Here is a 27,860-nt window from a genome sequence, read left to right on the forward strand (position 1 = left end):
GTTGAATTTAGATTAGAATAAGGGCAAATGTCATGATTATAAACCGGACTCACCATGTACAGTGATGTTTCGAGGACGCCGTTTCTCTCCAGATTCAGACTCACACCAGTACACTCCAGTGTCAGATGTGCTGAGAGAGTCGATTACACATCGAGATCCTGTTTGTTTTGCACAAGTTTGTGTGTCTTTGTCTGTGTATCTTCTCACTGTCCATCCAGCAGAGTTACTCTGATCCTCACAGCTCAGAGAGAGAGAGTCAGATGAGAAGTGTTGACTTCTGCTGGGCTTGATGACCAGAGACACTGAAGCAGAAACTCCTGAAAAGAGGAAAATCTCCATCAAAACTGACAGCACAGAGACTGCAGTGAAACACAGATCCGGATGAGCACAAGCATAAACCCTCACCAGTGATCCACAGTGTGTGTGAGCTGCTGTTGTGTGTGTAATAGGCTGGTCGTCCTCTCTCTGCTCTGCACATATAAACTCCTGTGTGCTGTAGAGCAGCAGGACTGAGAGTGTAAGATCCTCCAGCTCCTCTGCTGCTGTCTGACAGATGATCATGATCTCTGAACCAGCTGAACGTCCAGCCTTTAGAGGAGCCTGAAACCTCACAGGTCAGAGTCACTGATTCTCCTTCAGTCAGCCACGGCTGTGGAGACACTCGCACTGATGCCTGAGCTTCAGCTGAACAAAACATCACGAGTTACAGAGCCGTAGAGAAACTGATGGAGAAGCTGATCACAACAAACACACACTCACCTGAGACAGTCAGTGTAACAGCATCACTGCGCTGAGAGCTTTGACTGTGTATCTGTCCTGTACAGGTGTATTTACCGCGGTGAAAGAGATCAACACGGCTGATGTTCAACTCTTGTGTTGAGGTTCGGCTGACAGTGTTTTTATATTGGTTGTTGGTTCCCTCTATTTCCCATCTGTATGTCCACTCAGCGTCTCCTGCCCACTTTATATCACATCTGAGAGTGACTGTTTCTCCTCTAAACACTCGTTCATCAGGTCGTACCGTCAGCACAGCTTTAGGACTCACTGTACAAACACAGATTATTGCATTTATAGTTTCAGAAGTTGTGTAGATATTGTCTCTGATCTGTATTTGTTGCGTCACACACTACAGTCTCTCTCACCTGTAACATTTACCCACAGTGCATCACTGTATTGTGTGTAATAGACTGGTTTCCCTCTTCCAGCTCTACACCAGTACTGGCCTCCATCAGACACTGAATCAATCTTCAGGCTGTAGGAGTTTGTTTCTGTCTTCTCTGTCTCAGGGTTCAGTGTGTGTTTGTACCAGTAAGAGTCCCAGTTTCCAGTGGACGGATCCATGCGACAGGTCAAAGTCACTGTGTTTCCAGTCAGTGCAGCTCCTGCAGGATCTGATGTGAGTTCAGGCTTCGGCTTTAGATCTGCAGGAGAACAACAACAGATTCAGATCCTCAAGAGTCAGAGTTCACCTGCGTTACACAAATCATTGAGTTTTTGTCTGCAACAGTTCATACAGAAGAGAATAAGTGCTGAAATATGGATTTTATAGTAGCATTAAACAGATATGAATATGAACTACATAAAATAAAATAAATCAGTTTTGTTTTTAATGAAGAAAGACAAACTAATTTTGTAGAAAGAGAGGGTATGTGAGATTAAATTATGACAATTTTCATTTTCAGGTGAGATAATGTTGAAACTTGTGTGTGAGTGTCAGATAAAATACATCTTAAATCTATTGTTTAAGTAACTAAATCATAATCAGGTACAAAACTATGGAGGACCAGGAGTGCCACTTAAAAATAAAATGAATAATCAATTTATCAATTTAATATTTCAAACATAAAAATGTATATAAATAAATCACTTTTAAATGGACAAATTAATACACATTTTTAAAGTTGTTTATTTGATTTTTGTTTTTAAATGTATTTTAATAAAACCATTAAAAAAACATTTTAAATGTATGAATAAATAGACAAATTTAAAATTGTTTATTTAATTCTTGTTTTTAAACGCAGATTAATAAAACAATAAAAAGTACATTAATAAATAATTTTAAATGCACGTGTTAAATCACCTTTTAAAAAGGCATTTGGCAAACCTTTTCTCTCTCTATTTGCCAGATGCTTTTCTTTGTCGTTTTGCCAAATGCTTTTCTTTATACATTTGTCAATCGAGTTAAAAAATGCCATTGCACAGTACCAAACCGTCTCCCACTTGTAAATGTAACACGCACTGTCATTGGACAGTTAGAGAAATTATACGTCATTACAGCGGGAGTTTGAAGACGGGTTCGAGCGACGCAAAAATGTCAGGTATATCTGAACGTGTTTGGAGAGGGATTGTGGATGATTTGTGCAGATGATTTCTGCGAAAGAAAGTCATTCACTGAGTGTCATTCAACGACTGAGTTGATTGACTGAGGTGTTGTTCAAGAATGCTTGGAAGCAGGGGCGGTTTCTTAATTTGGGCAATTGGGCGACACACAGAGTCGGCGCCAGGGCAGATCTACTGGAGGGGCATTGGGTCATCGGCGGGGGGGCACTGACGTTTGACAAATATTTTGACGCAGTGGCGACATCATAGTCCAACACAGCAGAAATCCTATATAAAACTAAACACGTTTATTATTATTATTATTATTATTAATTATTACATGGATTGGTTTAATCCTAATGTATAATGCGGTCTGTTATTTCTTGATAACAGCCGCTGCTAAGTATAACACACGTTGCCATGAAAAACAGAGCGTTGCTATGGACGCAGGATTCTAACCGTAGAGACGGAACGGACTATTTTCTTTAGCGGAAGCAATACAATAGTTTTTAAATAAATAAACCTTTATAAATCAATATTTTGTGTCAAATTATTTATTTATTTTGTAGTTAACCATGTAATACAACCGCCTCGCTCTACTTACATATCTTACAGGCAGCCAAGTATAAAACACAAATGCAGATAACGTATACCCAGCAAACATTCATCAACAATTCACCTGCTTAGTAGGCCTTATCATGAAAGCCAGGGCTGGCTTCAATAAGTGAAATGAACAAACGACTTACTCTCAGAAAAGTTGCAGACGACGAGTGTTGCTGCTGAACCATCTAAGTACTGTGTCCTTCCATTCGCTTGTGCATTTGCGTGTCAAGTCTTTCTCGAATGCAAGCTGCACCAACCTGGCTTTTCTCTCGTGTAGCATTGTGCGTCTGTGTTCCGAAAAAACATTTTTCAGAGTGGAGAATGAATTCTCGCACATTGCTGTGGATGCGCCAAATGTTAACGCATGTTTGAAAGCAGTCAGCACACTGGGCATTGCAATCAGATGGTTGTGGTACGTTGAGATGATGTGCTGTATGGTCCAGTCTCCCTGCATTGCTTGCTTTTGTGACATTAAAAATTCTTTAGCAACTTCAAACTCGGCGTCAATCATAATCGATTGTGACAGGTCGAGAATATGCTTCACAGCTTTCACATCAAGGAAGTTATCGGCCTCTGGATTTAGTGCTGCAAGTGCACTTGCCAGTTGTGAGTTGCGCTCGCTGAATCTACGCTCGAGTTCCCCAACCACCGAATCAATAGTGCTGTAGTACACTCTCCGAAGTTCAGTTTCCAAGTCATCATCACCTCTGTGTCCTCCTGTAGGCCCTGTAACGATGAAACCATCCATCCGTGTGCTCTCTATGCGTCTCCGTTTGGGCCCGGGTCTCAGTGACTCGCTGGTGGGCGTGGCAGTATCCAGCATCTGCTTAAACTCTTCATCACAACGGAGTTTTTTAACACATGCTGTTGCACTCGCCACAACACTTAAACCAGTCAACAAGTCAGTGTCCTCTCTCTGAAGAAGCTTGTTCGGTGGGTCCAATAGAGAAAGGACTCTGTGGGTTAAGTTGGCAAGGAACATGAAACTTGGCTCAGATATCTCGCGCAGCAGGCCTGTAGCTTCCATTCTCGTCTCTGCGCCATAGTTCAGCACAGTGTCAGCATCGGTCAGAATCGATTTTATGTCATTAAATGACTTAAGAATGACTGAGACAGTGGCAAGATGCCCTGTCCATCTCTGCTCCAGAAGACGCTTAAGATGCGCACCTTTATAATGCATAGCAACCGTTGGCTTTCTACAGAACTTGTAGAGGGAATCGCACACTTCAAAAAACCCCAAAAGTGCGGACTCTGAAGACATGGTATGAACCACGACCAAATGCAAATGATGGTTTAGGCAGTGCACGTAAGGTATCTCACGTCCAAGTCTGTCCTGTAGAATTTTCTGAACACCACCACGTTTCCCCGACATAAGCGCAGCTCCGTCATATACCTGACTCCGAATTTTTGAGCTATCCAGGCCAACTTTGTTAAGCTCAGTCAGAACAGTGTCAGTTAATGTCTGCGCGTCACCTTTCTGAGCCGTAGCGATGCACAGTAGACGCTCTGTCACTTCGTAAGACTCATTCACAAATCGAAGCACAATCGATATATTTTCACATCCTGTGGGGTCACGCGTCCCATCAACTTTCAGAGTGTAATAAGAGCCACCAACTTCCTCCACTATAGCCTCTGTCACCACATTACTGAGTGTTCTTATAAGTTCATTTTGCATATCATGACAGGTGTAAGTGGCATTGCGAGGGATTGTCTTCACCACATTAGCCAATTCATGATCCTTTTGGATGGTGTAATAAAGCATGGACAGGAAAAGTCCAGACCCCCCCCTCCGACATGTCATCAAAAGCGTCAATCTTCCCCCGTAGTGGCAACTGGTTTTCAACCAAGAACCCAACCACATCTATTATTGAAGACACATAATACCGGTTTTTCCTTAGTTGATCTGCATTGACAAGGGTTGATACCTCATTCCCCGTATTACGACGCATCTCCCTCTCCTTCCACATTGCATAGCAAGACATGTGGTCCTTCAAAGTTTCATGTTTATGAAATCCACGGTCTTTGGCCATAGCGTGTTTCCAGTTACGATAGCCCACACTCGCGAAGGCATCCAATGTTCCAGATTTTCTAGTAAAGCTGAACATCCGACAGCAAAAACAAAATGCTGCGTCTGCCTTGACACTGTACTCCAACCACTCTCTGTTGTGAAACCATTTATCAACGAATGATCGCCCCTTACCACTGTAAACAGTTACAGGATACTGTTTTAACACAATTTGGACAGGCCTGTCAGTCCCGATATCATCAGCCGCTGTTCGCTGACTTGGAGGGCGTGTAGATTGTTGCTCTATGCCGGCTGCGCTAGTTAAGTCTGTTGGCGGTTGTCTGGAGCTCGCATTAACAGAAGGGCCAGCTCGGCTCTCAGAGACCGTGGTACTGGTGGTGGTGGCCGGAGTGTCAGAGTCTGCTGATGGAAGAGGCTGAGGAGGACTTAACCATTTTCGTAAATCCATTTTTTGTCGAGAATTAGGCTAACAGTTAGCCGCTAACTTCTATGATATAGACGGACAAACTGTTGTTTTCGATTCAAACAACAACAACTTGAAATGGATTTTGTGCGCTGCAAATCAAATGTAACAAGTTTACTCAGCGACCAATAAGCATTGACCAATGACGACTAAGCCTAGTAACATGTCGTGAACAACCAAAATGATGCTTTTTCCCCATTCATTTAATTTTATTTCATGTAAGTTACAATTTGTACATTTATAAAAAAATAATTATAAAAAAAATTTTTGGGCCACGCCATGGCCTGTAGTAGGAGGGGCATCAATAACCGCTAGGGGGGGCACGGCCCTCGAATGCCCCACCACAGCGCCGACGCTGGCGACACACCACCAAAGTGTGAAAGGGACTTTTTCAATCACATTCGCATTCAACCACAGAGTTATGCTAGCCATCACTGTTGTTCTTGCCTCTGGATATAGTCCAATCAGCGTCAAGTCACGTTCTGTGGAGTACCGCCTCTTTTTGACTCCACAGTATCTTCTTTACTGTAACTTTTGATCAATGTAAGGCAACCTTGTTGAATAAAAGTATAAATTTATTTTAAAAAAACAACAGCAACAAAAAACTGAACTATACTGAGCCCAAACATTTGAAGGGTAGTGGATAATGTTACAATAGATTTCTATTTCAGATAAATGCTGTTCTTTTGAACGTTCTTTTCATCAACGAACCCTGAAAAAAATGGTAAACAACTGTTTTCAGCATTCATAAGACATTTCTGAAGGATCATGTGAAACTGAAGACTGGAGTAATCATTAACATCACAGGAATAAATTGCATTTTAAAAATATATCCAAAGAGAAGTCTAGAAAAAGTATATAAATACAAACTTGCTCATCCGAAATTATATCCACGGTTGGATCAATTCGTTATTCAAAGTAAGTCTCGCTCTCTTATTCTGAGGAAAATGCGGTCTCTACGTCACTATCCAGGGGTGCGTTTCCCGTACAACTATATAGCTCGCTGCTTAACTACCATAGTACGATGCATCATTGAAATCAACTAACTAGTCACGACTGTTTCCCGAAACCGTATGTCGCAAAGTATCGTTCAACCACGTTGGTTTATGACGTCTCGCACGTGGTGGACTAATAACTTATTTTAATTAATCTGTTTGAGATCGAATTAACGGTAGATTTTGTCATATAAGTTACAGACATGGCATCTGAAGACTATTTCTAATTTTTCTCAGTTATTTTGCTTTATTACCAGACTCAATATTTGGCTCGTTCTTACATAGTAGAGCATGTTCGCACATGTGCAGTCTTCAAAAACGGTGCTTTAAATCTCTTGACAAACTAAAAGACGTAAATTACATTTGTATGTATTCTAAATAAATAACACGGGTTGTACTGAATGACAGCTTGCTTATTTTGCTAAAGATAATGATTTATTCAGTCTACATCTCATGTAAACTAGAAACTATGCTCCTAACTCCAACCACACAAGTTTGCGATGCTGTTTGCGAACGTTCGTTGGAACGATGGTTTCGGGAAACACCAAATCGTTGAACTATGCTGATAACGACGGAACTTGCGACCATAGTTGGCTAACGATGCTTTCGGGAAACGCACCCCTGGACTAGTTGAAGAGCTTCCTCACCAGTGTAGCGTGTCATCTTCCAAATGCGCAGGAAAGTGAATGAAACTTATAATGAAACTTAATGATTTTTAAGGCATTGTTCTTCAGGCTCAGAGGGTTAACTCTATTGGCCTGTGACTATGTGTGCCGGCTACACGCTGTAGGCTAATAGAGATGAGAAACGAAACCTCCCATAACCAACTGAGCAAATAGTATGATGATTTAACATCGTTTGATAATCGACATAGTCAAATCCTCCATACTCCTTGTTGTAAATGTGGAGTCATTTGGACAGTGGATGAATAATGGACATGTATTAGCTGAACCGAGCCTGAAACACACACGAGTAAATGAAAACATCAGCCTTGAAAAGTGTTGTTGGAAGTTGGTAAATAAAGTAATAACGCCATACATTTTCTCATGAACTTTTACTCATGTCCACTATGCTTAGTCGCAGTAACCTTGGGTAAAGGCTACTTATCTTAATACGCATCTCTGCTGCTGTATGCTAGTATTTTACTCCTGCATCAAATGAAAGACTGTAAAACACTTTTCTTAAACAAATAAGGCATTTTTTTATTTTTCGTAGAATAAGCAACGGTTAATATTTAAATATAAATGCCCATCCTGGTTCTGGAACCCAGGAAAGTTCCCAGAATTTAGTGATGGTGCTTAATGCAGAGGCTGTATAGAGAATAGAAATGTATAGAAACCAAGAGAATAGAAATGTACCGCAAACATTTAGATTTACGAGTCATTATTTTACGATATTTGGAATAGAACTCAAATATTTGAACTGAAATTGTATTATATCAGGGCTTGAAAATGTCACAATCTCTGGTAGCCCTTCAGGCAGACACTCTTCAGATTTTAGTAGCCCGAACTAAATTTTACTAGCCCAAATAAAAAGACAATTTTTAACGTAGACAATTGGTTAGGAGTAAAAACATCAATCAAAAACTTTTCAAAACACAAATATCAACAATCGATATAAAAGAATAAAATCAGAATCATCAATACAAATATGCATCTGGTTCTAACTAAACTGAAATGTGTGTGAACAGTTTGGAACAATCAGTCTGTGTCAGTTTCTGAATCAGAGATATCAACAGAAGAGAAAATGCCACTCGATGTTGAGAGAATAGCGTCTCCATCAGCTTTCTGCTCCTGTGCATCAGTCTCCACTTCTCTGCTCTTTTCTCTTGCTGGGGTTTTATGTTTCAGGTGTCTTGAACCTATTCCAGAAAACATCCAGGAACTAACTGCCTTGTCAGGGCAAAAAGATTCAACCGCTTCCCCATTTATGGAGAGTTGCATGAGATCATTCAGTGTTTCAGACTAGAGAAGCACGATATGATGTTTTCACTCGTTCATGCAGGAAAATCCTCTCTCACAGTTATGGCTGTCAGCATTAATGTCACCAACAACAAGATATGAGAGAGGTGTTCTGGATTCTCAGTGAGGAGATCTTTGTCACTTAGCAACAATAAATTAAGTGTCAAGCGTCAGAACTTGCAGCTGGATGGATAAATAATGACTCTTTGAAGCTTTGACACTTTTCTCTGATTGTTCTGGTACAAGATTCTAAGCATCAGGAGTTTTGAAAACAGTGTCACCTTGTGGCAGATTAGATCTATAGCAGCCATAAAGCAGAGCGAGCAGCTTTGTTGTTTTAAAGCCTGACAATGCTAAAAGTGTTCATTTACTGATGGAATAATTCACATATTGAAGTGTAGCAATAAATAATAATAATAATAATAATAAACACCAGACTTTGAGTCAATTAAATGGTGCTCTAATCATTGTATGCTGTTTATATAGCAGAATTTATGATGGTCAAGTCACCTTTATTTATGTAGCGCTTTTTACAATACAGATTTTTTGTTGTTGTTTCAAAGCAGCTTTACAGTGATAGTGTGTTAGCACGTGGATTCAAACATTCTGACACACAAAGTAAAGCATTCATGTGAAAATGGAGTTTAATTTTTATTGATCATGCGTTTCTCTCAAAACAGGGACGGCGATTCATGAGAAATTGCGCTGTGGATCAGCATGATCAAAAAAACTTGCGCGGTCATATTTTTCCTTAAAATAACTGGTCAATAATGTGAATAAAGAGAGGAATTTGATTACACTATTTGAGATGGCCCGTCGGGGAAAACACAAAAGCCCCGGGACGTCGGGCTATTATCTATTGTACATGAGTTACATTGCTAATGCGTTACTACTTTGCATTTCATATCTGTCCCATACAATGGTTGTCAACAACACAATTTGAGAGTGAATCCCACATTCCGTCACTCCTGAACTTCACAGCCTGCACGACTGTCTGTCCTCACCACAGTAAACACTTGAGTTACTCAATGAATGACATATAGCCGTGAGAGCAAAACTCATCTCAGCCCGTGCGATCTCAGAAGGGGCCGCTACATCAATGAGCGGTCCAAACGGCAATGAGTCTCCTACTGTATTTACACTCCTGCTGTGAAGCAAATACTTCTGCAATAATTAGCAAATTCAGTGTCTAATTAACCATAACATCTGCTAGTGTTTGTATTGCTGTTGATGTTCGATAACATTGCAATCTGATTTGTTATACATGTTGCTGCTGTACAGATATTAGGAATTGCTGTAGCTCTGTTAGATATGAGAATAAACAAAAGCCTGTCTCACTTTAAAGAGTTCAGCAAGCTTGTCTCTGTATCCTTATATTGCCTGTGTGCTGCTGCATAAACGTTAAATGTATATTCTCTAGCTGCTAATGCTAGTAATTCACTCTAAGCATTAAATCAGGACTCTTGACATGACACAAGATTTAAAACTTGTGAATGGTTAGTTTATAAGGAATTGATGAAGCAGATTACACAAAACACAGTGATATAGCATAAAAACCTATGCACTTATCTATCTTATATGTTGAATTTCTGAAAGCAGACTGCTAAGGAAAATGCTATCCAAGTATTTGAAGGTTAAGCAGCGAGCTCACTGGCTACAGATACGGCAGGAACCAATCAGCTGCGGCCTATAGATAACGATGTGATTATGAACAGGCGAGTAAAGGACCTATTAGCCTGCGCCATCTAGAGTTTCATGCCAGAACTTTGTATATGTCTGGAGGATATAGATAATGCACTCTGAAAAGATCCTTTTTTTTAGTTCAGTCAATCTTTCTTTTGTAATTTACTGTAAACATCAAAAACAATATAAGTATTGTTCACAGTAATATTCTTCTCAATAGTTTAATCAGTAATAAAAAAAAACCTGATTAAAGTTTTAAAGATTCATGTTGAAGCTGCGTCCTCTTGACGTCACATTTATCGGCCGCATACGTCATAAAGAACGTCTTATTTCAGGACAGTCTCCATTATAAAACTGAGCGTTATTGCTAGTGAAGTGTAAATTGTTGTAGTTTCCTCATGGGAATGTAATGGTCAGTTTACTGAGATGAAGAGCCTCATGACGTTTGCGGCAGATAAATGTGACCTCCGGAGGATTCAGCCTTCGAGATGAGACACAGCCGGTGACTCCAGGATTTGAGGATCTGTGAGATTGAGAATGTGTGTGTGTTGTTCACCATGAGCTCTGAGTGACTGAACTTACTCACAGCGGCCTTTCTGGAGCCCATAACCACGAGTGAGAAAGCTTTAGAGTTCAGGGTTTATGGGACGGTAAAACGGTTTTTGCTCGCAGGTTTCTCTATAGAGCTCCCCCTACAGCTTCGGAATAGATATTTGACAACACAGTCGAAAAACTCGTTGGCGACTCTCAGACACCAGAGGCTAGTAGATCAACGACATCAGAGCAGATAGGACATTCTTTAAATGTCTTCTTCATTCGGGTTGGAACAGCGTGAGGGAGCGCAATAATGAATTTTAGCAGATTTTTTTGCCGTAAAGCAATTTGTTACATCACAAGACCTGATATCACGCGATACTTCCTGACGCTGCGGCCCGCCGGCTCAAAGTTGCAAGGGTGGTTTTTCCGCTCACAGGCGCTCGAGGGTTGAGAGACGACCACCATTCAACCCGAAAAAAGTCATATAACCATTCCAATGACTCTGAAGCTGTTCAGTTAAGGTAATAAACCTGCATAGTTCACCTTTAAATATTAGCAGAAACGACTAAGCAATCACAATTCTATATGCAGATAAATAAAATAAAATAAAAAAGATGAGAAGGCAAGTGGTTGTTTGTATTTTGAACGCTGAAGTTAATCGAGATTTTCATATTTGAATCTTACATTTCTCCTTAAACACTTCTAAAAATATATCAAATATTTCACACATGTGCGGCTGAAATAATCAACAAAAGAGTATTTCTGTTGGAGCTTAAATGTGCACATAATGCAGACAAAACATCTGTTTTCTATGTAACACATTAACTAAATGAAATTATATTCATTTCCAGACTGCATGTTTTCCATTCTGAGCAAAACCGCAGTCTCTTGATTGTATGTGTGATTGTAGAAGAGGAGGACACCACTATTATCCATTTATCAAATATACAGGACAAGCCTATATAATGTAGTGATCATGTCCCACTCATGCGAACGGACAGCCAATCAAACCACAGCATTGGTGAGCGATTGTGCGCAGAACTTTTTATTTTAGTTTTCGCTCTATCATAGAGAGATGGTTCGTGAATTGTTTTTCCCTAATTCCTGCCAGAGTTGTGTGCGTCAATGACTAAAACACACACACACACACACACACACACACACACACACACAAGTGCATGTGCTAATGCCCACCCATACGAATGTAACCAGTGAACTTGATGGACATTAAAGTCATTTAAATGTGGATCCTATCTCTGTGTTCTTACCGACACACCATAGCGATGACCAAACCTAAAGAACCAGTCCACCTTCATTACAGTGATCATAGGAGAGAGAGTTTATGAGGACAATGTTCAACTCACCCTTCACAGAGAGAGAAACAGCAGAGCTTGATGTTGATGAGTTTGGTCTTCCATCTCTCTGTCCTTTACACCAGTACCAACCCTGATCAGACTCAGTAGCTCCTCTGATAGTGAGAGTGTCTCTGTTTACAGTGTAACGATCATCAGACGTCTGTAACTTTACACTGTCTTTATACCACTCATATCTCCAGTCACTGTAAGACTTTATCTCACACTTCAGATTGACTGTTTCTCCAGTGAATACAGGACTGTCTGGTGTCACAGTCACTGTAGATGTGGGTAAACCTGAGAAGAAAGACAGAAACACAAAATGACTCAAACATCTCTTTCAGGGCAAAGTAAAAGAATTACATTTTGTAAATGTTTTGAGGATGTTGAAGATCTCAATGATGAAGTTTTATTGCAGCAACAGTGACAAAGTGCATTAAAGCCCCTGCGTTCATCAGAGTCAGAATAAACCCTGAATAATCTCTGCTCAAACATTATATACTGTATTACATTCTTCTTCCAGCTCTACATGTAAATGAAGTTTTGTCTTAAAAGTAAATTGAGGACAACAATGAAAGTGAAAGCCTTCCGTTCCCATATCTCTGATATTGTTTGTGAGAAGAAAAGCAGAAAAAAATGACAAATCATCAGATACAGTTACTTTTTTTTTTTTTACCATTTCAATGAACACTGATAAAATAACTTGCATTTAAGACCAAATTAGATGTTTTTGTATATTATCCACAACCAATGAAAACATTACACTATAAAATTATGTATTGTTTCGACTTTAAGTAATTGTATTAAATATTGCACCAACTTATTCAAGCAAACAAAGGGAACAAGTTAACTCCCAAATTTAAGTTCACTCAACTTTAAACTTATAACTATAAATCTGTAATCTTAAATTATTTAAGAAACTACACTGTAAAAACTAAAGGAGCCTCAAATATCCTGTCGGATACTCAAGGAACTTAAAAATGTAATTTAGGTGCCTCAAAACTCTTTTTCCTATAGTAGGGTTACTGGAGGAGCATTGACAATCTTTGAGGTTCTTGCTGGAACTTATGGGATCCTTTAAGCACTTTGTATTTAGTTCAGAGGTTCTGGAGTCACCTTTTCATTACCATGAGACCTCGAAGTGCTTTGAGGGAAAATAGAGGAACTTGAATGCGATAAAAGGGTTATTGGAAGATCTTTTAACATTTAAGTGGTTCCTGGAAGATCTGTTAAAGCCAGCATCTGGAGTAACCCAATGGTTCAGTGAGGCCAGAATAAGATTATTATTATCCTATTATTATTATTATTATTATTATTATAGGCTGCTTAAGTTTGATTCAGTATACATACCCAGGTGAAAAAGACATACTATTAAATGTATTAAAAATGTACTTGAGTGTGTTTTTAGTAGACCTACAATACAAATATACTTTAATGCATTTTTAATACATTTAACAGTAGCCTACGTCTTTTTCACCTGGGTAGCTTACATTTATTTAGTATAGGCCTATTTTATTAAGTAATTTAAACCTTAAACAACAACACTAAATAATAATAATAATAATATTAATTAAAGCTGCAAGCAGCATTTATCGGGGTTCAAGCAGTTAAGGCCTTTAAGGCATTTAAGCACAAAAGCATCAAAAGTCATTAAGATTTATTTAGCAAGCATGTAACCACTGACATAATAGATGGAAAAGACCATTTACAGCCAATACAGGCAAATTGCCATGGGATATATATGGTTTTAAAGCTTTTTAACAGTTATAGCGCCACCTATGGTCCGATCTCCATAAAATTGTTTATTGTGACCTCAAATTGAACCCATACACATGTGTACTGATTTTGGTGAAGATATCTCATTTACTTCTTGAGTTATAGCCATTTGAGTAAAATAGGCTCCTCCCACAACGATTTGCCACATTCAAGAATTATTTAATATGATTCTAGCATGATTTACTATCATATACCATGTTCCAGAATGATTTATTAGGATTCTAGCATGATTTACCTTGATACACCTCATTTCAGTATTATTTACTATGATTTACAATGTTTCTAGCATGATTAACCACATTACTAGCAATTATGTGAAGTGTCAGTGCAAATGAGGTGATGAACACTGACAAAATATTATTGTGTTATAATAGTTAGTTATATACGTGATTTTTAGTGTGTGTCCAAGTATGAATGCAAAAGCACATGTAAAATATTTCATTATTAAGTAGAATGGCCAGCAGAGGGCACTAGAAGACCACTTATTGGCTCACTTTCACTTTAAACCAGTTTTCTGCACTAAAGCAAACCAGTTTTTCCATGTTAATTCAATGCATGCTTACACACACACACACACACACACACACACACACACTTACCATAGTTTATCATGATTTACCATGGCTGATACCAATACCAATATGACAAAATGACTATTTTAAACAGCAGGGGGCAGTAAAATACCACTTATTGGCTTAACATGCCATTAATTCATATCATTTTCACCTTTTTAACTGTTATAGAGGCAAATTTTGTCAGATCTGTCTGAAAATTTTCATGCATGTTCAGAGAGATATTTCACATGTTCTGACTTGTTTTTAAGAAGGTTTGAACATTCATTAAAGAGATATAGGCTTTTGGGGACACTTGGTAATGGCCACATATTGAAGTGACACTATTATAGCCATCCAAATGAAGAAGTCATACTTTTTCTGATAATTATTGATCTAGAGAGTCCAGAGAATTGCACTGCACTGGTTTTGAACATTATTATATGAACATTATGATTATAGATGGAAAAGACCATTCACAGGCAATACAGGCAATTTACCATAGGAAATATATGGTTTTAAAGCTTTTTAACAGTTATAGCGCCACCTTTGGTCCGATCTCCATAAAAATTTCCATGCTTCTTTAGCATGGTACGACACATATGCTGACCAATTATCGTGATGTTCTGAGTTTTTGTTTAGAATTTATAGGCTTTTGATTGCATTTTGCCACGTCCATTTTCTTTATGACACAATTATACCCATGCGAAAAATGCAAAAGTTCAACTTTTTTTGATAATTATTGATCTAGAGAGTCCAGAGAATTGTCCTAGACTCGTTTGGTTCCGATCGGGCAAAAAACCAGGGACTAGTTCGCAAAAGTAGGTTTTTAACATATTCGTGAATAATTAATAAACTGTTTGATTGACAGCAATGGTTCTAGAGGCAAAGTTGTTCAGCATAAGCAGATCTATCAAATGATATGCATTTTGTGATGATAAGTGTAACACCACGTGATTACAGAGCCATAAAACTCATTAGCGCCAACTAGTGGCCGATTTCTTTCAAAATTCTTACAGTCCTCTAGGGCCATGAGCCGAACATGCCCATTGAGTTTCGTTCCGATCGGCCTCCGTTAACCTTGTCTAATAGGTGCTCAAACTTCATTGGCCGATGGCGGCCATGTTTTTTGAGATACGCCAATGTCCTCATACACATACATGGCACCTTGGACCAAGACACTGCATACCAATTTTCAAGTCAATCGGACTAACGGTCAGGTGGTTATAGCCTGTTTTATGTTTTTTTCATTTTATAGCGCCACCATGAGGCCAATCGTCGCGATTTTTTTACTGTGACCCCAGATTGAACTCATACACATGTGTACCAAGTTTGGTGAAGATACCTCATTTACATCGGGAGTTATAGCCATTTTAGTAAAATAGGCCCCTCCCACAACGTACGTTTTGGCGCCCCTTAGCGACCGTGAATCGAAATTTCCACTTTTTTTCGATAATTATTGATATTCAGACTCCAGAGAACATTTCTGCACTGGTTTGGTTCCAATCGGGCAAAAAACCAGGGACTAGTTCGCAAAAGTAGGTTTTTGACAAAATTCAAAATGGCGGAAAAATTTGCATACCGGAAATGAAATCGGAGATATACGTTTTGTTTGCCATGAGGTCTTGATTACATTGATATAAGACACTTGAGTCTACGACATACAGTCTAGGAGTTATGAGCAGTTTTGCGCTTTTGGTCGCTGTAGCGCCACCTATGGGCCGATTTGGCTAAGTCCGTGTATCTGAGTAGCGAGCAATACTACTACCATTTGACCAAGTATCACGTCTCTAGGCCTTACGGTTTTGGCTGCACGATGCGTTTTAGGGAAGAATAATAATAATAATAAAAATCAGGGCAATTACAATAGGGTTTCAGCACTTCGTGCTTGAACCCCTAATAATATGAAGAAGAAGAACCAGGAGGAGAGAAGTTTTATTCAGTCACGAAACTGCTGCCGTCGCCTCAGTGATCCTCGCGCTGCTCGCGCGCAACAAAGCTCAGCTGATCGACATCATCGGGTTTGAAACATGGTTTGAAAGTAACGGCTCCTCTCATCAAAGCTTCCGCCATTTGTTCGGCTCTCCATTACAAGGTTTGTAAACTCGCCAAAGAAATATAAATACAGAGTCTACTCACTATATATTCAAACACACACACATATATAAACTAAATTTATTATACATTACTATGTTTTTACAGTGTTTACCACTCGTTTATTGCACAGTATCTGGTATGAAGGTTTTAGCCGCGATGCTAACTACGTTGATCTAATGAACAAATGCAAATTAATGATTGACTTTTTGTCTTAGATTGATTTAGTCATTCAATTCAACATATTCTGTACAAATTGCTGATATAGCCTTTCACAACTATCACTTTAATAACCTTACTAACAGTAAATTTTGTACTTTGCAGGGATCTCGGTAAGCTGAAATACAAGTTTGAACAAGAATAAAAATCCTCCTGTAGACCTGAAAATCATTGAAGTGCCTGGACCATCCACCAGAAAAGAGGAAAAACAAACGGAAAATGAATCTGCTGTACATTTTCACTTTTCTAACTCTTTATGTACCTCACACCAACTTGGTCCCATAGTGACATTTCTGACCACAAACGAAATTGCTGACCATGTAAATTCTTATTGAAATGACTGGAATTCACCAGTGAACATTCACAGAACAACAGATAATTTTACTGCACCTTTATACTGTTTCCGGGTCGAAGCCTCTACTTCCTCTATCTTGTTTCATGTGAATACTCAACAACCATTTATGAACACTGTTGATTCAAGTCACACATTTAAGCTTTTCAAAAGCCATAGTGTACATTACAGTCTCCAGTCTAACGGCATCCCAGACTTCAACATTTTATGATTCAAAATAGCTGAATAACTAACCATCAGAGATTTCGGTATAGAGATAAAGGTTAGTATCATAATTTTCAGGAATATTACAGCACAATGAGTGCATATTAGCACTGTTTGTTTGTTTTTGGCATCTGATAGAGCTTTTGGACTTGGAAACAGTGATGTCAGACTTACCATCGGACTGAAACAAATGTTTTAAAGTTAAGTAAAGATGGACATTTTTAATTAGTCAAAATGTAATTTTTTTACATTGATTTATTTTGTGGAACATATGCGTTTCCATGCATTTTGTTGAGGTGTCTTTTCTTGTTTATCTATAATATATACATGGTTGATTATTCATGTTGCTTATGTATTATACTATTTTTTTTGTGTATTCATTGATTTTAATCTATAGTTAGCTTTTTTCCCATGTGCATGGAAGTGTATGTATAAAAATGAACATCAAATATGTAATAAACAATTCTTATTTTGTATTTGTTTATTATAATAGAAGTCAAAGGTTACCATAGTAACAACATTAAATGAAATATTTAAAAAAAATGAAATTTGGTTCCTGGAGTCACCCAAAGTGGTTCCACACAGTTCCTAATATAAGAGTTCCTCAGGAAGCCTGTGTGGTTCTTCAGAGAACCACCCCTTTTTAAAGGGTGCCTAGAGGATCTACAGACGGTTCCGCCGGTGTGGCAAAGTGAAGAACCCCAAAAGGTTCCTCCAGGCACCTTTTATTTTTACAGTGTACCTATAGTTTATAACAATTATCCAACAGATCTACATGGTTGCATAAAATAATATAGAGCTATATTATAAGAGTTTATTTTTAATAACATTACTGAACACAAATAAACCACAACAATAACACTGACATTATTTGCATTAGATATTGAACTCTCTGCCTGAGACACGAGTACACATGTGAAAGAATATGAGCAAGTGCATGAATGAGAGACCGTGAGTTCCTCTACTAATCAACAACACTGAACAAACACTGAACGTTTATCATTACAGATTATATAACAGTGTGTTGAGTCTGAACACACACAGAACACACTTCACCGCCAATTCCCATGATCTGCTTAATTCAGTCAAGAAGAGGATGATGTCACTTTAAGGCTGAATGCACGGATCATGCGTTTTGTGTTTGCGTTCGCTTAAGACATCACCGACAAAGTAGGACTATATTTTTTTACATAATTTTGAGTGAATTTGTCCACTGAAGCGCAGGTAGGCATGAAAGAGCTCAACTTCACACGCTGTCTGAGAGAAGTGTCTTTCTGGGCCGCTTCAGATGTTAAACACACACACACACACACACACACACGAGTTACCAATTCCCTTTCGCGTGTTCAACTTCCTTGAATATTTACATTGGAGAGGCTGAAACTTTCGTGATGATGAAGCACTGACCCGTCAACTGTACAGAGCGTCATTCACGTTTGTTCACGTTCATGTTGTCTCAACACTGCATTTGTTAGAAATTGTTACTGGCCAAATAGCGACTGACAGCGTTTCATACACTCGCCGTTTTTTACTGGCATTTGGCTCATGGTGAGTGTTCATTATAGGCCCTGTTTACTGTATTCAATAATAAAGAAGTTCAGTCTGAACAGTGTCTCGATTATATATACTGTATCTTAGTAGAGAGAATTTAAGAGGACAATGATGTTCAACTCACCCTTCACAGAGAGATAAAGAGAGCTTGATGTTGATGAGTTTGGTCTTCCATCTCTCTGTCCTTTACACCAGTACTGACCCTGATCAGACTCAGTAGCTCCTCTGATAGTGAGAGAGTCTCTGTTTACAGTGTAACGACGATCAGACGTCTGTAATATTGCACTGTCTTTATACCACTCATATCCCCAGGGTTGTGACCAGTAATATGTACTGGTATGTGTCTGGTAATTTCTCCAGAACCAGTCACTGTGAGTCTCTATCACACACTTCAGATTGACTGTTTCTCCAGTGAATACAGGACTGTCTGGTGTCACAGTCACTGCAGATGTGGGTAAACCTGTGAAGAAAGACAGAAACACAAAATGACTCAAACATCTCTTTCAGGGCAAAGTAAAAGAATTACATTTTGTAAATGTTTTGAGGATGTTGAAGATCTCAATGATGAAGTTTTATTGCAGCAACAGTGACAAAGAGCATTAAAGCCCCTGCGTTCATCAGAGTCAGAATAAACCCTGAATAATCTCTGCTCAAACATTATATACTGTATTAAATTCTTCTTCCAGCTCTACATGTAAATGAAGTTTTGTCTTAAAAGTAAATTGAGGACAACAATGAAAGTGAAAGCCTTCCGTTCCCACATCTTTGATATTGTTTGTGAGAAGAAAAGCAGAAAAAAATGACAAATCATCAGATAGTTACTTTTTTTTTTTTTTACCATTTCAATGAACACTGATAAAATAACTTGCATTTAAGACCAAATTAGATGTTTTTGTATATTATCCACAACCAATGAAAACATTACACTATAAAATTATGTATTGTTTCGACTTTAAAGGAACTGTATGTAGGATTGTGGCCAAAACTGGTACTGCAATCTCTTAAAAATAATCCCCCCTGACTCGAGGTTGCCAGATAAGCTGAATTCAGCAGAAACGTAGGCTGCTTCAATGAGCTTCCGACGAGAAGTACACAGTAAGTTTTTTTCTGTTAATTATGTTTATGCATCATGAGAGATATTTTGATAAGTAATTATGTATAAAAAAATGTACTAATTGTCATTAGTTAAATATAATCGTAAAGATTTATGCTCGTATGTGACAGTATCGTAAAGATGTAACGTTATGCTCGTATGTGACAGACAGAACGGTAGCTGTAAGTCTAACTTGTAACGTTATGTATCTGTCATTAATGTAAGTACAAGCACAAGCCTATGTCACTATGTGTAATACAGCTATTCATTTAGCTGATGCTATAAGTGAAAGTGACCAGCTGTATTTTTTTTACTTACCCTGCAGCACGCGTCCATAACACGCTAAAATATGTGATGTGAAATACAGGTCAACTTGCAGCAAGTGTAACTTAGTCCACGATATTGTCGAATAATTTTTTCTGAGGTAAAGTTAGGCTTCTGTCTCAATTATGTTTCAAATTGCCATAATGGGCGTGCTAATGTTGTTTTCCTCAGCGTCTCAGCACAATGACAGAGAAACGGGCTCCTATGCATTGCTAATGTTAGCATACGTACATTTGAGCTAACGTTACGTTACTTTGCAGGGCTCTACAGTGCGCCCATTTCACTCGCACATGCGAGTATATTTCAGCGTGCGAACGTGAAAAAATATTTGGGCGCACTCCTGCGAGTGACACAGCATTTTTCTATAGAAACAGCTGCAAATACATCATCATGAGGAGGGGCAGAGTAGGACACTATAGTGTATATATATTACCGGGAGATCAATTTAGGCCTAAATCTTCAGTAGCTAGTCGGTAGCCTCATACAAAAAACTACAATGCCCACACACGAACTATTTTAGGGCCCTATAATTTCCGCGATCACGGAATCGCGGAATTGGCAAATTAACGCGGAATCTAGTGTCAACGCGGAATTTTACATATTTGGAATAAAATTCTGTTTTTGTGTGGGAGAAAAACGTATGTCTGAGGAAAATCGCATATTACTGAAAGAACGAGCAGAGAGAGAGGCCCGGTCGCGCGCGCGTCTTCAAACTGTCTTGCTCTCTCTCACTCCCTCGCGCTTATTAATCTAAATCAATTGAGAGTTGACACAATGGTAAAAGATCGGAAGAACGAGATTTCACGTGGAGCATTCGGATATTTTTTTTCCTGAATTAGGCTACCGCTGTGTGTGAATTGTGCAAAAAAAAAAAAAAACTTTTTTACCTTTCCTTCTTCTCTGAAAAGCGTTCTGCCCATTCAGCTGACATAAAAAACACTTTCAATAAACTAAACAAATCCTATCCAATGATGAAATGTTTTCTGTGTTGACAAATCTTGTGCGATGTCCTAAAACTGCCGGGATAATCACACAACGCGTACAAGTCTGCTAATGATACGTCCGATTCGCGAACTAATGACTCATTTGAACCGATTCACTTTAATGAATGGTTAAAACAACTGATCTGTCCAACACTGAATCGGTATAATCTGTATAACAAAATCGGTAACACTTTACAATAAGGTTCCATTTATTAAACTCTGGTTAACTAGATCAGTTAACATTAACTATTAATAAACTGCACTTCTACAGCATTTATTAATCTTTATTAATGTTAATTTCACCATTTAGTAGCCTACATTATTTAAATGAAAAGTTGTATTTGTTAACATTAGTTAGCTTAATGCACTGTGTGAAGTAACATTAAAAATACAGGGTTAGGGTTAACTAAGATTAACAAAGATTAATAAATACAGTAACAAATGTATTGCTCGTGGTTCATGTTAGTTAGCCTAATACATTCACTAATGTAAACAAACCAAACCACATTTAACATCTCTTAAAATGAGAATTTTGTTTGTTACCTCTTAAATTGTTTGAATTTAGGGTCATTCCTATTTTATTTGTGTACATTTTAATCATTAACATTAAAAACACTCTTTTTACGTAAAGGGTAAAAAAAAACCAGAATTCCCAAAAATTAAAACGGAATTTGGGAAAAAATAAAACGGATTTTATAGGGCCCTACTAATTCGGATCAGCACAGAGGGGCCCTCCCTGGAACTGTTTGATCCTACAAAATGTGCTGAAAATTGGCTGTCTGCTGGAAAGAGGTCAAGGCGACCAGGCTACAAAGCTTGGCCAAGTGACTCAGACATGATCTTCATTTCAGATAAAATGTGAAACATACATAGGGCCTACATACAATGATAAATGAAATCTACATGACGATAAAATAGAATTAAATTAAAATCTTTTGTTTGAAAGTTTTGGTCTGATGTTCTTAACCTTACAGTGAGCATTGTAAATTTAATTGTTGAATGATTCTAATAATAAAACTATAATGATAAACTTATACAACAAAAATGACTGTGCCCCCAAATATTTGTCTGTGCTCCTAATTTTTTTTATTTAGGCGCACCAGTGCTCCTTGTTCAAAAAGTAAGTGTAGAGCCCTGCTTTGCATGAACATGCATAACTTTGTTCGACTGTCATGAATATATGATATGTGCATTGACATCAAGTACAAGTTAGCCAAGCACAAGTTAGATGAATCTTACCTGTCCAGGAGAAAATTAGCTACGTTGGCGTCTGTGTTCAAATTCTTCTCCGTTTTCAGCCGTCTCCATCTTTCAAAAGCATCTCCTATACAAATTCTGGTTTTATTTCGGACTTTGTCACGACGAATTTCTGAATTATAACGAGGTCTTTTTGATTTAGTAACGTTAGACATTTTTATCCGACTAGAGCTAGGGTAGGTTAGAGCAAAGCTGGCAACCCGGATCCCGAAACACTACTGACTTCGTGATTGGTAGATAGGTGGAGGGAGGCGCGTCAGGCCAAAACACAAAATGACAACATCAACATCAGTTGAGGGCTGCAAGTCCACTTTTTAAATGACAATATCCTAGCCATACTACTGTTGTCAGTGATATAAGTATTTGAAATTAACATGATTTCTTAATGTCTAGTGACACATCAGGGCCATTTTATGATTAATTGAAATAGATTTCTTACATACAGCTCCTTTAAGTAATTGTATTAAATATTGCACCAACTTATTCAAGCAAACAAAGGGAACAAGTTAACTCCCACATTTAAGTTCACTCAACTTTAAACTTATAACTATAAATCTGTAATCTTAAATTATTTAAGAAACTACCTATACTTTATAACAATTATCCAACAGATCTACATGGTTGCATAAAATAATATAGAGCTATATTATAAGAGTTTAGTTTTAATAACATTACTGAACACAAATAAACCACAACAATAACACTGACATTATTTGCATTAGATATTGAACTCTCTGCCTGAGACACGAGTACACATGTGAAAGAATATGAGCAAGTGCATGAATGAGAGACCGTGAGTTCCTCCACTAATCAACAACACTGAACAAACACTGAATGTTTATCATTACAGATTATATAACAGTGTGTTGAGTCTGAACACACACAGAACACACTTCACCGCCAATTCCCATGATCTGCTTAATTCAGTCAAGAAGAGGATGATGTCACTTTAAGGCTGAAAACACGGATCATGTGTTTTGTGTTTGCGTTCGCTTAAGACATCACCGACAAAGTAGGACTATATTTTTTGACATAATATTGAGTGAATTTGTCCACTGAAGCGCAGGTAGGCATGAAAGAGAGCTCAACTTCACACACTGTCTGAGAGAAGTGTCTTTCAGGGCCGCTTCAGATGTTAAACACACACACACACACACACACACACGAGTTACCAATTCCCTTTTGCGTGTTCAACTTCCTTGAATATTTACATTGGAGAGGCTGAAACTTTCGCGATGATGAAGCACTGACCCGTCAACTGTACAGAGCGGCATTCACGATTGTTCACGTTCATGTTGTCTCAACACTGCATTTGTTAGAAATTGTTACTGGCCAAATAGCGACTGACAGCGTTTCATACACTCGCCGTTTTTTACTGGCATTTGGCTCATGGTGAGTGTTCATTATAGGCCCTGTTTACTGTATTTAATAATAAAGAAGTTCAGTCTGAACAGTGTCTCGATTATATATACTGTATCTTAGTAGAGAGAATTTAAGAGGACAATGATGTTCAACTCACCCTTCACAGAGAGAGAAACAGCAGATCTTGATGTTGATGAGTTTGGTCTTCCATCTCTCTGTCCTTTACACCAGTACTGACCCTGATCAGACTCAGTAGCTCCTCTGATAGTGAGAGAGTCTCTGTTTACAGTGTAACGATAATCAGACGTCTGTAATATTACACTGTAGTCTTTATACCACTCATATCTCCAGTCACTGTGATCAGAGATTATCACACACTTCAGATCGACTGTTTCTCCAGTGAATACAGGACTGGCTGGTGTCACAGTCACTGTAGATGTGGGCAAATCTGAGAAGAAAGACAGAAACACAAAATGACTCAAACATCTCTTTCAGGGCAAAGTAAAAGAATTACATTTTGTAAATGTTTTGAGGATGTTGAAGATCTCAATGATGAAGTTTTATTGCAGCAACAGTGACAAAGTGCATTAAAGCCCCTGCGTTCATCAGAGTCAGAATAAACCCTGAATAATCTCTGCTCAAACATTATATACTGTATTACATTCGTCTTCCAGCTCTACATGTAAATTAAGTTTTGTCTTAAAGTAAATTGAGGATAACAATGAAAGTGAAAGTCTTCCGTTCCCACATCTCTGATATTGTTTGAGACGGGAACTCCATGTATCCTTCATGTATCTTCTGAACACAGGATTATTCTCGACGTCACACTGCCGTTTCACACTAGAAGTGATCGAGTTTCACTCCGGTGGCGTTTACATATTACTGACATCAGGAGGAATCGTCTCTATGATAATTAAGCTCTTTTAGGGAAGAAACATATTCTAATACATATCTTGAAGTGGAAGCTGAGTCGGGGCAGACTGACATTTCTCACACTATATAGTTTATAGATGATTTTATCTCATATTTCCTAGTATTAGTTGTGTTTTACATTTACATTACATTTAGTCATTTAGCAGACGCTTTTATCCAAAGCGACTTACAAACTAGGACTAGATTAAGCGAGTCATCATGAAGAGGCAAAAACAACGCAAGAAGTGCTCAAGATACGAAGTTCAGGCATTATTCAGAGTAGCATAAGCCCGATAAGTGAGGTTTTAGAGGGAAAGGGGAGGTTTTTTTTTTTTTTTTATGCGGTTAAGTGCTCAAGGAAGAGATGGGTTTTCAGCTGTCTTTTGAATGTTGTCAGGGATTCTGCATTCCGGATGAGGGTGGGGAGAGGGTTCCACCAGCATGGAACTGTGAATGAGAATGTTCTGGAAAGTGATTTTGTGGCTCTCTGTGATGGAACCACGAGACGTCGCTCGTTGACCGATCGTAGGCGTCTGGTAGGGATGTAGGCTCGTAGTAGTGAGTGAAAGTAGGAGGGAGCTGAGCCTGTGATAGATCTGTAAGAAAGCGTCAATGCTTTGAACTTGATGCGAGCAGCGAGTGGTAGCCAGTGCAGTGAGATGAACAGAGGAGTGACGTGGGCCCTCTTGGGCTCGTTGAAGACGAGACGAGCTGCAGCGTTCTGGATCATCTGTAGGGGTTTGGTTGCACATGATGGAAGTCTGGCTAGAAGAGCATTACAGTAGTCAAGCCTAGAGATGACCAGGGCCTGGACGAGAAGTTGTGTTGCATGCTCAGTTAGGAAAGGCCTGATCTTCCTGATGTTGTACAGTGCAAACCTGCATGATCGACTGCTGTTGTACTGTCATCAGTTTTGTCATGTCAGTTGTTTTGAGGCTCTGGCTCCGTCACGATCTCAGACAAACACCTCTGACTCGCCATAGAAAGCAGAATGAAGCTCCTGAAGGAGAGATGAAGATCTCCAACTACAAGCTCATATGAGGAGATACTGAGTCTGAATCAACTTCATCAGACTATCTGAAGACTTCATGAACTCATTTAACATCATTATCTGTGAGTCTCGTCATTCTCTCTGACTTCAGCACAAAACTCATATTTTCTATTAGTAAATATCTCCTGTAACCATAGCGACAGTGACTAAAGTAAATCTCAAAGATGGAGACGCCAATAACACTGGAAAGTCACAATTTACATGATGTTATAAATATCCTGATAAAAATGTGCAACACACACAAGACATCTGAAGACAATCATGACTAAAAGTGAATTGCTTATAAGAACAGATGTGGCTGATACAGAAGATCATAAGTGAAATATGGATTTTAAATGATCATTAAACAGATGTGAATATGAAGACTCACCTGATACAGTCAGTGTAACAGCATCACTGAAGTCTGTGTGTGAGCCTGATCTCTCTCCTCTACAACTGTATTTACCACTGCGAGACACACCAGCTGTGAAACTGAACTCTGCTGTTGTTGGTGTTGTATATGGATAGAAAGTATATCCATCTCTAAACCTCCATCTGTATCTCCACTGAATGTCTCCTCCTCCCTGTATGTCACATGTGAGAGTGACTGTCTCTCCACTGAACACACGCTGATCTGGCTTCACCTTCACTACAGGTTTCACTGTATTAATACACACATGAGTAAATATTGATTAAAACAGCATCACAGTCTCATGATCAATGTTAGTGTTTATGAACTCAAAACCTCCTTATGAGACAAACACTGTATTAAAAATGAAAGATCTAGTTTGCTGGAAGTTTGTATTGATTACATCAAATTTGTTTGTAATTATTGATAGACTATATACTGATAAACTTCGTATAAACTAAAAGACTGGGTAAAGTGTGTCATACATGTAAACTGAGTCTATAATACATGTATGTTATTTTCTATTTGCGTGACACAGAATTGCAGCTTGTACAACATTTACAAATCTTACATAATTTAAGAGTGTACAAATATTACAGACTTAAACATGCAAAGTGATGAGGTCATGTGACAATGTAACATATACAGTTAAATAATATACTGTTGTACACTACAAAATGCTGGGTTGAAAAGATTGGCAGCTGATTGGGTTAAATGTTTTTTAACCAAAATTTTGGAGTAAAAATACAACATTACAGGATTAAGATTAACCCAAAATAGTTTGAAAATAAAACCAGGAAAATTGGACATTATTGAATCACTTTATAATCACATAATGACTATCAAAATGTACAATTTTATTGAAAATGAGAATAAAGGCAAACACAGTCAAAAGTAACAGTGTGCATGAGAGAAGAAAAGCAGAAAAAAATGACAAATCATCAGATACAGATTACTTTAGTTTTTTTTTTTTTTTTTACCATTTCAATGAACACTAATAAAATAACTTGCGTTTAAGACCAAATTAGACTTTTTTGTATATTATCCACCACCAACGAAAACATTACACTATAAAATGATGTATTGTTTCGACTCTAAGTAATTAAGTTGGAAAAGCCAACATACTGATATTGTATTTAAGCTGATTATTATTATTCTTAGCCAAAATTTCTCCACGCTACTCCTAAACTGTTCAAGCTACAACCACTAAACTCAGACTAAACCTTCAAACTGTTCTGACTCGAGCTGCTTGCTCTTTTCAGACTGATCAGACTAACGGTTTTCCTAAAATTGCTGATCAAAAATTGGAAAAATCCCATAGACTTTCATTGCGGAATGTTCAAATTGAGCCAAGACTATTTAAACTTCAACTGTAGAAATTCAAATTTTGACAGTTGGAGAGGCACATTAGACTCCATCAGCTGCCATTCTATGTACTATTTCTAATTTATTGAGACTCATTTAAGCTTTCTTTCTTTCTTTCTTTCTTTTCTATCTATCTATCTATTTATCTATCATATTTGTTTCTTTCTTTCTCTCTTTCTTTCTAACTCTAAACTAAATTCAAATGTTGACAGTTGGAGAGGCTCATCAGACTTCATCCAGATAGCATGTAACCATTGAAACAATGTTGAGTCAGTGTTGATGCGTCAACACTGATTACATTGAAATAACGTTAGAAAGTGATGTTGCTTTAGCATCAGTCTTGCACCCTCAGTTAATGCTGAAGCAATGTTCAGATTTCAACCAAAAATCAACAGTAATAGTATTGATTCAACATTACAAAGTGATATTTTATCAACAT

General features: G+C 38.2%; 1 protein-coding gene across 1 annotated transcript in view; it reads right to left on the bottom strand.

The window, feature by feature from the left end:
• Positions 1-27,860, bottom strand: part of LOC311080143 (obscurin-like) — a 395,902-nt gene that overhangs the window by 13,135 nt on the left and 354,907 nt on the right. Inside the window, exons 26-33 of the mRNA XM_084109914.1 lie at positions 26,039-26,308; positions 23,863-24,153; positions 18,811-19,146; positions 11,952-12,236; positions 1,143-1,421; positions 760-1,044; positions 406-684; positions 54-317 (exon numbers count right to left, since the gene is read on the bottom strand). Of these exons, the coding sequence (XP_083966040.1) occupies positions 54-317; positions 406-684; positions 760-1,044; positions 1,143-1,421; positions 11,952-12,236; positions 18,811-19,146; positions 23,863-24,153; positions 26,039-26,308 (2,289 nt within the window). The remainder of the gene's footprint in view (positions 1-53; positions 318-405; positions 685-759; positions 1,045-1,142; positions 1,422-11,951; positions 12,237-18,810; positions 19,147-23,862; positions 24,154-26,038; positions 26,309-27,860) is intronic.

Source organism: Abramis brama, assembly GCF_963993115.1.
Source record: "Abramis brama genome assembly, chromosome: 3".
Lineage (NCBI taxonomy): Eukaryota > Metazoa > Chordata > Actinopteri > Cypriniformes > Leuciscidae > Abramis > Abramis brama.